The sequence below is a fragment of the Pungitius pungitius genome, chromosome 8, assembly GCF_949316345.1.
Source record: "Pungitius pungitius chromosome 8, fPunPun2.1, whole genome shotgun sequence".
NCBI classification, from domain to species: domain Eukaryota; kingdom Metazoa; phylum Chordata; class Actinopteri; order Perciformes; family Gasterosteidae; genus Pungitius; species Pungitius pungitius.
Window position 1 is genome coordinate 15,783,925 of NC_084907.1, and position 13,165 is coordinate 15,797,089.

Genomic DNA, 13,165 nt, shown 5'->3' on the forward strand with positions numbered 1-13,165 from the left:
TTAAACACACACACACACACACACACACACACACACACACACAGAGAAACAGACAGACAGACAGACAGACAGACAGACAGACAGACAGACAGTCAGACAGTCAGACTCATCTCTGTAGACAGTGGGTGAGTAATCTTCTATTCCAGGCCCAACTGTGACCCAGCCAGGTCATGTAAACAAGAACAACAAAACCGAAAACCTAAATCTGGGGGCTGCATTTGCAGGCAGGGACACTAGGGTTTCAACCCGTAAGTTGAAGCCAAAAGGTCCCAACGTAAGAAGGAGACACTTTATGGAGCAGCGCACAGCTCCCAGCCTGCAGTCTGTGTGGAATGCACGGTGTGGTGGGTTGGGAAAGCAAACGTTCCTGGAGCACAACCCCACCTCTACCAACCATCTGCATCTGTTCCGCCTGTGTAGACTTGTGCTCAGCTGTGCGTTTGCGTGTGTGTGTGTGTGTGTGTGTGTGTGTGGCTAGTGCGCGCTCAGCTGTGAGTGTGTCATTGCACGTATGAGGTAAGGAAGGCTACAGTCGGCTTTTGGGGACATGTGTTGCATCCCTCCCTTTCTGTGGGATTTGGTGCAACAGTGTGGAGGGCAGCAGGGAGGGAGGGGGGGGGGGGGGGGGGTATGGAATCCTCCCGCTGCTCCCGTCGCCCGGTTCGTACCCCCAGCTGTCCCAGAGGACCAGACGACACACATAGCTCCAGAGTGTGTCTGCACTCTGCGACCCTAGTTTTGAGTTCTGTGTGTGTGTGTGTGTGTGTGTGTGTTCCAATATCAAGTAAAAAAAACAAAGGCATGTGTAGCTGGAGGGTTGAAGTACAGAAGAGCCTGCGGTGGAGGTCTGAGTCGTTCTGTGTAGCTGTTCTGGTTGAAGTTCAGGTACACACAAGCCAAGAACCCCTGGTAGATCAGCAGCGACTTCAAACAAACCACATGTCACAAGAATATTTTACATGCAACGATGAGAATGAGAACAAGCTAAACGAGGCGAGGAAAACCGTCAGGTTTCAGGTCTCTGTCACCTACATACGGGTTGAGTAAGTCTGCTGTCCCATAAAATTAACATGAAAGAAGAAATTAAAGTACAAAGTGTTCCTGTTTTTTGACCTATGTGAGGCCTTAATGGTAGTGGCAAAACACACCTCAACACAGTTGAGGGAATATGAGCAAGAAGCATTAAACTTTAGAAATTAAAGCTTTGTAGTCATTTTTGTCAAGTTGATTTTGCAACTCGCCTAAAACCCAAAGAATACCAAAAATGGAGGTTTCAAGCCATTTTTCTCACACAAAGTGTATCAACAAGAGCTATCTGCAGTCACATTGTGTAATTGATCACATGTACTGTTCCCAGAGACACACAACACACACAACCAGCAGGTCAAGATTACTTAACCTCCCATGGTAATCAGAGAACTGTCACCACTCTGCCCCTTGTCCTCCACGCTCATAAAGAATCCTGCTGGGGATCCATATGGTCCCACGGTTTAGTGCTCCTCACACAGAGCGGAGGAGCTACGCCACGTGATACGCGTGCTTCAGAGAATAGGAGTCAGTGTGCCGAGGGGATGCAGGGACATATGCTCAGAAGGTGACAGGGTGTGGGTGTCTAATGCGATTGGTCTAATCTGCGTTTACATTAATAGAAGGAGAAGAGAGGACTCAGTAATTCAGATTTAAAAAACAACTCATTGTAATATAGTTAGCATGAGTGTTTACTTCATATATATATATATATATATATATATATACACAGTATATGGGAGAAATATAAGGACCATCAAGTCACCAAAATAGAATGGTCTTTCAAATATTGCCTTCTCGTCTGTTTGTTTAAACTGATCTCAATCATTTGATTGAATTCCAGCACCTTGCTTTTGACGGAGAGAGTGAGTGAGGCTAAGCGGAATCAACGACACCCACACCCTTTTTCCAGAACACCTGGTATCGAACACCTGGGTCACATTCTCTCACACTTACCCTCTTTAACCACTCACCTAAATCCACTTCACTGGCGACGTCTTCAGTCCACAATGTTGCTCAACTGGTTCCTCCTCCTCCTCCTCCTCCTCCTCCTCCTCCCCGGTGTTTACCCGACTCCCTTTCCCCGGGGCACCAGCCCTGACATGTGAACAGGAGATCCGTCTTTCCACACATGACAGCGCGGTACGAGAGGAAGCAGAGGCACATTACGAAGAGGCGCAAACCACTTCTACGGAAAGACGCTAAAATTATAATAAGCCCAGAGACAAATAGGGTGAGTGCAGCAGCGGGACAGCAGAGGTTTAAATGCCTCCCAATGCGACTGTTTGAGATCCACCTGAAGCGTCACCTGATGGTCAAAAGGTCACAATTCATGTCCAACTCTCTCGTTGTTACCGAAATGGTCAACGCCGGGCGCCTCAAGCCTGGCTCCATAGTGACAACTCAACTGGTTACATTAACATAAGACCAGTCATGTTTCTCTAGTTCACCCTGAGCAAACCTGTAACCATCATTACTATTAGCTGTTATACCCCCCCCACCCTCCCCCCATCAGTGAAGAGCGAATGCAGACTTGGACTCAGCACTGCCAGATAAACCATGGCTGGGAATCCTCACGTCTACGTTAGCGTGCGGTTCTCCGGCGCTGCAGGAGAACACGTCTGTGTGAGGATCACACGCTGCCGCCAAGTCACAGGCCACTGACTCATGTCCCCGTGTTCACTGAATGTCCCAACCAGGGGCCGCCTGGAGACACTTTGGATCCACAAGAGGCCCCAGGTGGAACATTAGGGTGCTTAAGAGGAACTTTTCTCTTGATCTGTTGTCTCGCTATTTCTGTACATCAAATTATCAAAACTTTCCTCAGAACTCATTTTTTAAAAATCATGGGTCAATCTTCTTCTCTAAGAGGACAGCGGGGGACTGGATTGGGTCATCCAATCACCTGGGTGACCTAGATAGTTTCATCAATAACTAAAACTAGAAATCACCCCAGAGCAGCACACGTAAGTTAATAATCATTTTTATTTTCTTTAGGAAAAGAAACTATCACAACTTCATTTGGTAACTGTACAGTTTCTCTTCTCAGTCACTCAGTCTGATAACAGGTTGTGATTTCATGCTGGAACACCAAACACCCTCCTACTAACGCACACCACTAGGAACAACATGACAGTATACTGCTTTCTCTTTTTCAGCTTTCACATCCTCTGATATTCGACTGAATAGCAAATAGAAATCACTTCTATAAAAAAAAAATAAAAAAAAGTAGAAATCCCTGACAGATTCACTTAGGGGACAAGGGACAAGAGAAAGAACTCATTGAGTGGTGTGGTCCACGAAACGTGCACCTGACGCCAGTGTGTGTGGTTGTGTGCGTTTTGGACAGCACCATAATTCACGATATACATGTGTGAGTTAAGAGGTTCCCTGCCCTACATAAGAGTGAGAGAATGATGATGGGGCGGGGGGGGGAATCTGGGTCAGATGGTGGAGCATGCAGATGGACGAGTGGACGCATTCTCTCAACGGACAGGAAGTACATGCACGCTCATCCGTGGTCGGACTGAAAGGTGAACAGAGTACAATATAAGATCACGGGATGTATCAAGTATATCTCCCTGAGAAACGAGTCTGTGTGCAGTACCATAAAAACCCCTCTTTTGTCACTGGTCCGTCCTCTCAAATCTCTCCCAATTCCCCGGGAAGAGATGTGAGCCAGATGTACGCGGCATTCTCGGTTTGTGAAGCGTCCAGTGTGACGTCTGAGCTACCCCCCCCCCCTCCAGAATCTTCCCTCACGTCGGGGAGTCGGGGCGAGGGAGGGGCCGCGGTCCTGCACCGTCTTGACACGCCCACCCGCAGAGCACCACGAGGCCCACGCACATGCCAACGTCGCAGACGTGCACGCAGCGAGGGCCTGGTAAAAGAGCGAGGAGTGAGGGTTCCTCTTCTTCTTCTTCACTACATAATGCCAACCCTGTGTGAAGGCCTTCCTGTTGTACAGTGTGCGCAGGGCCCACACACTACCGCCCGGTTCGTTTCCTTCTATTCAAATCACGTTAGCTGAAGGAAGCTTTGCTTTGCCAGCTCGAATACGAGAAGAATAATCTCTGTAGCCCTTTTCAAGTGTCACTCAAACACTTGCCATGAAAAGGGAGCCGTCCTCTCAGTGTTAAGAGTTGTGAAGTGAGGCGAGTGACGGTGCGGGTGAGAACGCACGCAGGTTACAAAACATTTGCTCATTTACGAAGCGGTCCGTCCACTCATACCGGAGGGTTTTTATTTAAAAGCATCGCCTAAATCAAACCTCAGTCCCGCCTGTATGCAGAAATTCCACAGCCGCTCAAGGAAATCTATATAAAAACTGTTTCTCTCTGCTCAGCTAATATTAAAACCATCAACTGGGGGCGTCGACACCTCAGTAGAAAACAAATAAAAGAACAACCAAACGACTTTTAAAACCTAGTCTTCACCTGGCCCTGCCCTCCGCCTCCTCCCGAGGAGTGCAGAGGAGGACGCGGTGGCAGGAGAGAGGAGATCACCGGGCTCTCTCTCTTTAAGAGACAAGTTTGGGTAGGACTGTGCGAAGAGGTATGGCGTCCCCTGAGTCGCCCGACATGTTGCTCCGCAGTTTGTTGTTGACGGCCGTGCTGCTTAAGCCGGGCCCCCCTTTGGCCAGGATCGAGGGGAAGGAGGTGCTGTGGTGCTCGGGGAGCCTTTTCACCGGGGGCCCGTGGCTCTTCTCGGCCCCGGGGAGGGGCTTGGGTAGGCGCCGATACAGCCACGGGTGCCTGAGGGCCTGGGTCGGTGTGAGACGCGACGACGGGTCCCAGTCCAAACACTTCTTTATGAAGTCAGTAAAGGTGGGGTCCTCGCAGCCCTTGAGTGCAGCGCTCCACTCCTTGCTCCCCGGGGGGCCCCTCATCTTGCCGCGGCGAGAGCGGGACCCCGTGAGCACGGTGGCCCCCGTGGGCAAGGTGTTGGCGCCGCAGTAGCGGGGGTGGCCCTTGGAGTTGATGAAGTTCTTGGCCCTTTTGGCCTGCTCCAGGACCTTCTGCGGAGGCATGCCCAGCAGCTCCATGACGCAGGCCAGCTGGTCGCCCTCGTCCTCGCCAGGGAACAGCGGGTAGCCGGTCAGCAGCTCGGCCAGTATGCAGCCGAAGCTCCACATGTCGATGGGGAGGCCGTAGCGCGAGCCGAGGATCACCTCCGGGGCCCGGTAGAAACGGGACTGGATGTACGTGTACACCCGCTGGTGCTCGAAGCAGCTGGATCCAAAGTCGATCACCTGGCGGGGACGAGAGGGCAAAGGTTCAGTGTGGGAATCCGTTTGCGGGTCCGACCGTGTGAAGGTATCTGGTGTCTTACCTTGATGCCGCTGCGTCCCTGCTGTTTCAGCAGGATGTTCTCCGGCTTCAGATCGCAGTGGATGATTCGGTGCTTGCTCAGGGCCTCCAGGCACTGCAGGATGGAGTGCGCAAACTTCCTGACCAGTGGCAAGCTGAAGCCCTGGAACTTGTTGCGCTTGATGAGCTCGTACAGGTTCATGCTCAGCAGCTCAAAGGTCATGCAGATGTGGTTGCGGAAGGTGAAGTTCTCCAGCATGTGCACGGCGTTCATGGTGCCGTTGCGATCCTGCTTGCGCAGGTGCTCCAGGATGCGGATCTCCTCCTGCGCCTGCCGGTGGAAGCGCTTCTCGTTGCGCACCATTTTGAGAGCCAGGTGCTGCTGCAGTTTGTGATCGTACACCTTCGCCACCTGGCCAAAGCTACCTTTACCAATGATCTGTGAGAAAGACAGATTAAATATAGAGTGGGCTAAAGGTCAGCGAGAAACAACGCCATTCGTTTTATGGACGCGTGATTGTGACAGCCTACAAACACGCCTCAAAATGATAGTCCATGGGTCTGACCTTGAGGAACTCGTAGCGGTACGCCAGGTGGTCATGGGCGACGTGGATGTATCCACCCTGCTCGTCATCGTAGCCGCAGTTGTTGTTGCCCCCGACGACGGCGGGCCTCTTCTTGGCATTGGGTCCCACGAAGAAGACGTCTGGGTAGGAGTGGATCTCCGCCTGCTCCAGGGTGGTCAGCTGAGATCGGTACAGTCTCAGAGCCTGGTCGGGAGTGAGGGGGCCACACAGCTTTCCGCCGCCCCCTCCATTCGCAACTGCGTTGGGACCGCAGGGATCCCCGGGGCCCTTACTGGATTCGGTGCTGCGTCAAAACAAGCACGCGAGGAACATGACGGTGAGCGACTAGGCTTTTGCCGAATGTATTGCTTTGAAAGACGTTTTTTATTGGATGTTTGTATCTTCCTCACCTGTCTACACTGTGCTCCTTGGACAGCCCTGAGCCCGGGGTAGGTTTACTGGACACCGCGCCCGTGGTCCCGCTGTTCTGAGTGGCCGCTGTGGTTATGGCGTTGACCTTCCGGTTGTTGGCGGCGTCTTCGTACAGGTACTTGACCTTTAGCTGGCCGCCTCGCACAGTGACCTGCTCCCTCATCACAGTCTTGTTGCTGACAACCTATCAGAGAAAGAGGAGGGGGAGAATGGTCGAACAAGCCATTAGTAGATGCCTCCAGTGTAGCGGATTCAGTCTCTGAACAGAATGTAGACCATGTACTGCACTGTGTAGGCCACGTCTAGTCGTTTTGTGTCGCATGAATGCATTCAACGGGATGAAGAGAGGACGTCTCTGTTGTTGTCCATGTCCATTTACTGACTGGGAGCACACTGCACCAACGGGAGCTACTGTACAGAAAAGCAACTAAAGACACCGCATTCATAGAGAGAATGGATTTAATGAGCCTCTGGGGATTTTTTTGCAGGCAAAAGTGAAAAATAAAACTAGTTAGTAGATCTAGCTCAGAGAATGATTGGTAGCGGCCCACATGTCCAGCAGGCAGCTGGATTTTTTAGATCCAATCCATCAGGAATTTGAAAAGAATAACAGGCCCGCCCACAAAAATAACTCAAGCAAAATGACCCACATGCCAGCTGTTGGCAATTATGTAGGAGACACAGCAAATCATTGGTTCGGCATTACAATAACCCTTCAATTCAGAAAGTCCTGATTTTAGCTTCTTATGAAAAGGATTTCTAATATTTTGAATAGGGCTCAAATGACGAAACAGTGTACAAAACAAAAGCAAGGAAGTAGCGGCCAGTTAAGTGATGAGGATTGCATTTACATTTCTGCAATCCTCTCTGAATGGATCAGCAGAGAAGCTTTAAAAACATGACACATCCACCGAACACGAAAGGTTCAGAGTTCTAAGGAAGCTAGAGTCTTGCAGGAATTCCTTCCACCTCACCATCCGGCTCTCCCTCACCAGCGGAAAGAACCTTCCACAAAATGATGGAGCTCACGGGAAATGACAGTCATTAAGAGTTAAGATTATACAGTTGTACCGCAGAAGCATCAAGGCTGTTAATGAGACACGGTGACAAGCTCAGCGCCGTCTTCCTATATGCAGGCATAGAGAGACGCATTTACTGGGCTCTATAGCGCTCTCTCTCTAATTTACATGAGCACTCATTATTTTGATGGCAGTGTGGTTTCCCCCAGCTGCGGGACGGGACATTTGAGACCTGATGTTTTCTTTTCTCCCACTGCTGTCCTCCCCCCCGTGCGCCTCGTGGCTTCATCTTCGGCCTGAAACCAGGCCAACGCAACGAGGAAGCATATTTTGAGCGATCCAAGTAGACGGGACCGAGCCCGGAATGTGTTTGTGTTGTAGGTTCGAGCCCCAAAAATAGTGCTGGAATGCTTGGACGAGTTGCCAAGCATGTAACCCTATAGTCCTAACAAATTACAACAGCCCTGCTGCTGACCCAGGATCCCACGCAGCTGTTGTCCCAAAGCTGTTCTACAAACACAGTGAATGTCATGGATTGAGCCCCCTCCCCCGGGAAACAAACACTGGCCTCAAAAAAAAAAAAAACAACAACGCTTTTCTACATATGGATTATTGATTGGCGACTGGGCGAGGGGGGAGGTTAATTGGAGAAGGACAGTTTGCAAAGTGATCGGCGTTGGCAACGAAAACCCTCCGTTAGGAGCGTGAAGCTCCTTAACCGCCGAGTAATACTGAAGGTGGCGAGTCCTCTGTGTGCAAATCTGCAGGGCGCAACAGATGGAAGACGGCTAATCTGGTTGCGGTCAGAGAAACACCTAGGCGTGCTGTTCTCCTTCTCTCGGGCGCATACAGGTCGGCTCAGAGGCACCGCCTGTCGTAGCATTGAAGCCCCGCAGCTGCGTGCTACTACAATCTATTTGTTTCCTCTGACAGAGAACAGGGCTGACATTTGGTTTATTACTTTAGTAGAGCACGAAGCCACGCGGAGCACTCGCCGTGCAGCCCTTGTCGGTCACATTCTACAGAGGGTATTGCCTCTGTGAGCGTGACAGAAAACACAAAGGGAGAAAACTAGGCCTAACCACTCGGCGGGCCGCACTGATAGGAGGAATACATGAGACAGAAGCAGAGGGGGGGGGGGGGGGGGGGTTGATTGGTGATTTGGTTTGTGGGTCACATTTTCAAGTCGAATAAATCTTCACAATATATAAAACCAGGGAATTTCTCTGATGAGTTATTTGCCTTTGCAGCAATATCACAGTATGTTTATTGTTGTCTGGTGAGTTTGCATCCCTTTGAAAGCTCTTTGCATATTCAAACTGCAGGTGTTCACACGGTCGGTAGTTGCTGTTGAACCTCAGCCTTTACCTTAGGCGGAGACACAAAATGGCTCCTTCAACTCAGCTAATTTGGCACATTAATGGGACTCTCCCTCTTTGAAACACACAGCTCCTTTACCCCTCAGGCAGTCCATCAATATTACTCACATGATCACGTTACTGTCATTGAGGGGTAAAAAAAAAAAAAAGCTTGACTGGACAACACAAGTTGGAGATAAAAGATAGGACTCGAGATGCGGCTGCAAAGAAAGACTGAAACAAGAAGAAGCAGTGTGAGAAACGGCAACATGGCTGAGAGGGGAATATCTCTCTGAGGAACAGGATGTCTGGAGACAGAGCGTGCTCCGGCACAGGAAATAGGGATTGTCTACTCTGTGTGTGTGTGTGTGTGTACACTTACTGTGTGTTTGGGCATGGGGGGCAGCCCAGACGGACTGTTTGTATCCGCCTCGTCCTTAAGGATGTGGTCTGTCCTCATATAGGAATCATACAGACCATCACCGTGGCGTGCTGAAACCAGAAATAAACAAACAAACAGGCATGAGAATGTGGAATCATGGAAATCTGCGACACAGACGCACTCTGGGATGACGCTCAGAGGCAACGCATACAGAACGCAATCTAATCTCCACAGAGGGAGACAATCCCGTTAGTTTAAGGCGGGCAAAGTCCCACTGATTACACCATCAATCAAACCTACCGGTTCCAATGAATAAAACAAATCATTTTGTGAGGCCCGACCTCGTAGCAGCTAACCTCACCACGGCAGACCCCCTCATATCTGGTGTCTGTAACCTGGTGGGAATGTGCATTGTCTGCCACAACATCCTGACCCACATGCGCTGTGAAAGGGCCATTATTAGCAGATACACCCATTGTAACTATTGTGTCCCAATACATTGTATCCAGGGCCAGAGATCCGACCTGGCCGGCTTAGAGAGGGCTTAGGGTCCCAGATCGCTAGCGCTGCAAGTGGTATTATTGGCCTAATGGGGGTAACAGATGCCGGTGTGACGACAGCACCTTTCCGTCTCCTCGCTCGGGGCCGAGTCATGTACTGCACTCACCAGGTGTGCTCAGATATAGAGCTCATGTGGAAGGACGCGGGGAGGGGCGCGCGCCGGTCGCTCAATAGTGCAGCGCGAGTTCACCTCACCTCCATGGCATCGAGCCGAGCCGACGAGGGGAGCACCTGGGACGCCATCGACTCAAATGACAAAACCTCCACCAGCCAGCTGTTGGTCTCAAACGGCCATTTAGCCAGCGAGCTGCCCCTGAAACACAAGTACCCGGCTGCGATGGCTAACTCGGCAGTAGGTTTGGTGTTCTCTTCAACTAGACCCGTAAGAGTGTCGTCGGCCCTGGGGAGGGAATAGACCTGCTGTCTTGGATACGGATGCATTGGACCTGCACAACGCACCAAACAGAAGCATTAGGGTCCCACACAAAACACTCGGCAGGGGCCTCATTAGCCACTCGGGCAAACGCCTAATTATTGCTCGGCGGGGGCTCAGCGCTCTCTGTGAAACATCAGCAGCAAACTCTATACAGGGGGAAAGTTCAAATTAAAAAAAGAGGAGCCACGGCCTGAGATTCTACAGCTGGTCGTTGGATCTCGGAAGGCCCTTTATGCCCAGCTGAGGCTGGAAAACCAGGCATGCATGTGTGGTAAAACGCGAGGGTGCGGAAGGGGTAGAGTCACCGTTTCTGGTCCTTCTCTCCTCTGGTGTCCTGGACAAAATGTCCCCTTTGCACACAATGTGAACCCTGACAGAGAGTTGGGGGATTAATGGTGATTCTTTGAAGATCTTAACTCATGCAAACCGACATGTTAGGTTAGGTTCCACATAAGTGAAATCATTATAACGAGGATCCCCCTGGAAACAACTTGAAACAGTGGCCGACAAACCAGAAGCGTTAGAAACATTCACAGAAGAAGAAAAGAAAACATGTTGTTCTGGGGAAATACCCACGGCAGCGACATCGGTCCACGGGGCGACGCGACATTTAAACAAGGAGCGGAGGAATATAAAAAAAATCAAAGTCCATCAATGCATTTTAGGCATCGGGCGTTTCTCTACATGCAGTTCCTTGGGGGCTGAAACGCACGCCTGTGCCGTGCAGCCAGTGGTCGAGTCCCTTTAAAGCCAAGCCCGGCCGATGCGTCGACAGCGTGCAGGAAACAAAAGGGTACAAACACACGTTTACGGGTTCACGTTACCTGTTGCTATCGGGCCCTCTGGTTTTCTGCTTATTATCATCATGGTTACAATTGATTTGTGATGCCAGCATCCGAAGAGAAGAAAACAAAAAAAAAACAACAACAAAAATTCCGACGAAAACAAAGTGGGAAAATGAAAATGTTCAATCTAGATCAACGTAGCAAAGTTAAGTAACGTTAACGACACCGATGTCTCGAGCGTTTATGCTGTTTGATAATACGTCTCTTTCTCCCCTCTTTGGCGAGCTTTACTTTATCCTGGTGTTAATTAAACGGATGATTTCAGCGTGCTGCTCTCGCCCCGGCTGACATCGGTGCTGGCTGCGGCTGGGAGAAAACACGCCGAGGAGGCGGTGGGGGGGGGGGGTCGTTTCCCGTTCGGTTAGCTCGCCAGCTAGCTCGCTCGGTCACGAAAACAGCCGCTCCTTGTGTTAAAAACCGCCCGAGTCCAAATATCACAGCCGAGTGGTCTGACCCGTGCGCCCCTCGCCTTTCTCTGTCGATACAGGGAATCGACCCCGAGCACCATTCCCGTGCTTATTACCGGTTAGCTGACTTGGTAGTTAAGCGAGCTGCGATGCTACCGCTCGGGTTGAACCCCCCACGACTGTTGCCCTGCTTCGGGGGACAGCTTCGCTCGTCTTCGGTGAAAGGGGTGGAGGGGTGGGGGGTGGCTAGCCAAAACAGGCTAGCTCGCTAGCTGTGCTCGAGCCCCATCGAAACAACCGGAGCACCGCGTCCGCACGAGAGAGAGAAAAAAAGCAGCGTCGCCTGTACTCGGTGCAATAAAGCGGCGGTGTTTTAATCCGTCTTCACTGTGGTGGAAGTATCTTTATTCGACGCGGCTGTGAGTTGTTGCTAAGGGAGTCCTCGGTGTGCCCGGAGGGCAGCAGGCGGGCGGGCGGGCGGGGGAAGGAGGGGGCGGGGCGGGGCTTAGCCAGCATCCATACGGCCAGCAGGAGGGCGCCCCCCAGCGGCCGCACGGAGCTCTGCGACGCGAGGGTGCTCCAGTGATATACGTATTTTCTCGGCTTTTCGGCCATTCATGTTAAGTAGTTAATGGAGGGTTAATATTTGATGTACGTGGTTGTACACGTGGAATATGGAGTTATGGAACATTAAAGTAGAATAGTTGGCATTTAGTCTGCTGTTATTAATGGTCAGTTTATCAATAACCACAAGTCAAGACTACGGCTCATTGATTAGTCCAAACTCAGCATCCCTTTTTCAAAAGGTCAAAGGCTTTTCGCCTTCCCAGGGAATCCAAAATATATAATAAGCATAAGTAGTTAATTTGATAATTTTGTACTTTTCATAGACCAAACTGGACCTCTTTTAACCCCACACATATGCCCTATCAGGAAAGCTGATGCCTACACTGAAACTGGATGAGCTCCGGACATCTATACACGGATTGATGCACTTAGGGGCAGGGCAGAGGACAGACGGAGTGAGACCGGTCAGGCACGAGAAGGGGAACAGTCTATATTCAGACAGTGATACATGCTTGGCAGAGGGACACGCTAATCTTAGCTCTTTCTCAGAGGTGAGAAGTGGGGTCCGTCTATATTTGCTTCCATAAATAAGCTTACCGACTCCGTTTTAGTCGGCCCTACAGGCCGTCTTTAAGGGCAGCATGGCTGTGCGGATTATTCTTAGATGGTGGTGTATAGAGAGAGTTGGGTGACGATGGCTATAAATTGATTTGCTTACTGCGCTATCTTCTCACAAGGGTTCGAGGCGCACGTGTGCTTTAATAACAGCCAGTGAATTTACAAGCACAGCAGGAGAGCGGACCAGCGGACCAGCGGACCAGCTGCCATTAGGCTGCTGTGGAGGTTGTGAGATCTGGCTGTATTTGGTCTCAGAGTGTGACAGACACTGACACCTGAGGGGGGGGGGGGGGGTTCATTAGTCTAACACCTCGTTTTGAATACCCTTTGAAAACACAGGGTGTCAGAGAAAGAATTGTGTAAAACTTGTGTCACTGCGTAAAAAAAGGGTCTCATTACATGGAGCATAAGAAAACATTTATGGCAACAGAATCACACACTCAAGTGCATCTGCTTTATTTACAATTTACATTTATTGTGATGAGATAGCTTGCTTGCTCTTCAGATGAGATACTGTCACCTGCTGGTTATTTGAAAGTAATACAAGCTGGCCTCTAGTGAAGTCAATATTCTGTCAATATTTTCTTCTCTCGAAACACCTTTGCTGGACAGACCAATAAAGAGACATTTAACCTGTG

The 13,165-nt window shown here is 50.4% G+C and overlaps 1 protein-coding gene across 1 annotated transcript; it reads right to left on the reverse strand.

Annotated features, from left to right (window-relative positions):
• Positions 1 to 2,994: 2,994 nt before the first annotated feature.
• dyrk3 (dual specificity tyrosine phosphorylation regulated kinase 3) lies at positions 2,995 to 11,806 on the reverse strand. Its single transcript, XM_037490824.2, has 6 exons — positions 10,915 to 11,806; positions 9,094 to 9,203; positions 6,313 to 6,518; positions 5,903 to 6,206; positions 5,359 to 5,775; positions 2,995 to 5,278 (listed from the first exon to the last, which is right to left on the reverse strand). Exons 1-6 carry the CDS (start codon positions 10,955 to 10,957, stop codon positions 4,547 to 4,549), a joined length of 1,812 nt encoding a protein of 603 aa, XP_037346721.2. The 5' UTR covers positions 10,958 to 11,806; the 3' UTR covers positions 2,995 to 4,546.
• Between the last annotated feature and the right edge of the window lie 1,359 nt (positions 11,807 to 13,165).

Excerpts from the sequence above, each read along its gene's own strand:
- dyrk3 (XM_037490824.2), bottom strand. The coding sequence starts at position 10,957 with ATGATGATAATAAGCAGAAAACCAGAGGGCCCGATAGCAACAG. Across the intron at positions 6,519-9,093 it reads CCCCCATGCCCAAACACACA|GTTGTCAGCAACAAGACTGT; the intron begins GTAAGTGTACAC and ends TTTCTCTGATAG. Across the intron at positions 6,207-6,312 it reads AAGGAGCACAGTGTAGACAG|CACCGAATCCAGTAAGGGCC; the intron begins GTGAGGAAGATA and ends GTTTTGACGCAG.